A 2,268-nucleotide genomic window follows, 5' to 3' on the forward strand; every position below is an offset into this window, starting at 1 on the left:
ACATTCCCATCTCTCTCTCTCCCTCTCAAAAAAAAAAAATCAACTAATGCCATCAAGTGCTGCCTCTCATGTAAAAATGCAGAACAAAACAGTTGACAGCAGGGCAGGAAGTCAACACCAAGACTTCTGTATTTTTGAGTCTGGCTATTTTTAGGCAAGCTGATGAGTATTCTTCTTCTCAGTGTTGGAAAATGCATTCAGGCCATCATGACACACAAACCAAAACTAAGGGTGCTTTCACACCTACAGCGTTTAGTTCAATTGAATCGAACTAGGGTTCGTTTTCCCTCTTGGTGCGGTTAGTTGTCTGGTGTGAACACTGTAATCGCACTCGAGTGCGCACCAAAACAACCACACCGAGACCCCCAAAATGAGGTGGTCTCGATCCGCATCATTTAGCGAACTCTGGTGCGGTCCTCCTGGTGAGAACGCATAACGAACCAAAGCAGGACCAAAGGCTGTGAACCACATGATTTGAGGGCATTGTATTATGGGTAGATTTTATTTCCTGTCAACCAAAACATGCGCCAGGATGAATCGTGGGCAAACTGTATGACTTGGTTTAAGTGGTAAATGCAAGTAACGTAATACAAAATAACCAGGGCAAGGCCCAGCCCGCGTATGTTCACCTCCATCCTCTCTCATCACAGAAATGTGGACTTTCTTCCTTTATTTACTTTTTCTGTTCTCGCGGCAGACACATCTGACCAATAAGCGGAGAGAACGTTCTCACGTAGTTTTACATGACGTGTTTTGGTGCGCTTGGATTTTTCCGTGTGTGAAATGAAACCGAACCAAGGAGACATTGCTACATGTTTACAAACTCGTCAACTGATTCGGACCAAAGCAAATGAATTAAGGTGTGAAAGCACCCTAAAGCTGCATGAGACGCAGAGAGTCCTCTGTTTTCATTTAGTCCTGATAGCTCCTGTTGCTTGTTGACGCACTTTGTGGCCAAGCCGGTGGCGGAGGCACCTTCAACATTAATTACACTGGACTACTGTAGTGGACTTCTCACATTTTAGATTTGGGGCATTTGCTCATGCACTCATTACAAAGTCATAAGTGCCCGATCGCAGAATACCCTGCGGTTCATGTATCAACGTCAATACGAAAACAGAAGCAGCAATTAGCCCAAAGGAGGGCAAGTTTGAAACAACTATTCTTTTCAACTATTTAGGAGTTAATGGTTGAGAACTTGATTACATTTCTAGTTCAACAATAAGGCATACACAAGCAATCAAAATACTGCTCACCCGGCCTCTCTCCACCTCCTTTGTGGTCATTACAATGACATGTGTATTCTCCTGATAGACCATCTTCCAGAAGTCCAGGACTGTATTCTGTAGGCACCCCTGGGTGGCAATGAAGACTTTGCCCTCCTCCACATGGCGCCCCTCTTCATGCATACTCTGTACAGCACAAAAAAAATTACACCAAAATAAAGCATAATGTAATAATGTAAATCAAAATTCCTGACAACAGGGTTTCATATATGGCAATATACAAATAATTAAGACTAAAATGAAGAAATAAAGGGTTTAAAATTTAAGCCTATTGCTTATAAAACAGGAGGTATATTTTAAGAAGCCATCTATGTTGCCTCAACTCCGAGGTAACCGACTATATAATGCTGTAAAGACTCACTCTGATGTAGTTGGCATTGATGTAGTCTGAACAAGGAACATCTTGATCGGCTTCCTTGATTTCAACACGAGTTGTGTCAACTAAAGATACAAAGTGAAACCATCATTAGCCTATAACAAAATAATCACTTTTTTCCAAAACTAAATGTGACGTGACAGTCTGAGTTATTAAACCAAAACCTCAAGCTTTTGCTGAGGTTTCTACATTGTCTGTTGTGTCATTGTTTCCACAGGAAGGTGGAGAGACAGGAAATGGCAGGTTGCTGCGTGACTCACAGGGGAGGATATTCTTGTATCTGTTTTTACTCTTGTTTTCGAGCTTCTGACCTTCTTTCCGGGGATACAGCAGTTTGCACTCCTGCTGCTGAAGTACCTGACACAGCACACGACAAAGGAGAGTGAAAAGAAAATGAGATGTTTTTATAAGAACGGGTTCCAGGAAGTTCTAAACATGAGAATATCCAGGATACTGCAACTGCCAACCATTTCCATCTTTAGGGGTCACACTGAAGTGCAAGAACACAAAACTGCATTTGTCAGTATTCAAGCTGCACATTTAAGAGGAAAGGTTTCAGCAAGTTTCCTCAAATACAAGAAGGGCTCTCTAGTCCTTCATTTATAC

At 42.0% G+C, this 2,268-nt stretch overlaps 1 protein-coding gene across 1 annotated transcript in view; it reads right to left on the reverse strand.

The window, feature by feature from the left end:
- Positions 1–2,268, reverse strand: part of ptpn11b (protein tyrosine phosphatase non-receptor type 11b) — a 34,281-nt gene that overhangs the window by 9,443 nt on the left and 22,570 nt on the right. The window contains exons 7-9 of the mRNA XM_020612576.1: positions 1,923–2,019; positions 1,648–1,727; positions 1,257–1,412 (exon numbers count right to left, since the gene is read on the reverse strand). Of these exons, the coding sequence (XP_020468232.1) occupies positions 1,257–1,412; positions 1,648–1,727; positions 1,923–2,019 (333 nt within the window). The remainder of the gene's footprint in view (positions 1–1,256; positions 1,413–1,647; positions 1,728–1,922; positions 2,020–2,268) is intronic.

This window comes from Monopterus albus, unplaced genomic scaffold (assembly GCF_001952655.1).
Source record: "Monopterus albus unplaced genomic scaffold, M_albus_1.0 scaffold126.1, whole genome shotgun sequence".
Lineage (NCBI taxonomy): Eukaryota > Metazoa > Chordata > Actinopteri > Synbranchiformes > Synbranchidae > Monopterus > Monopterus albus.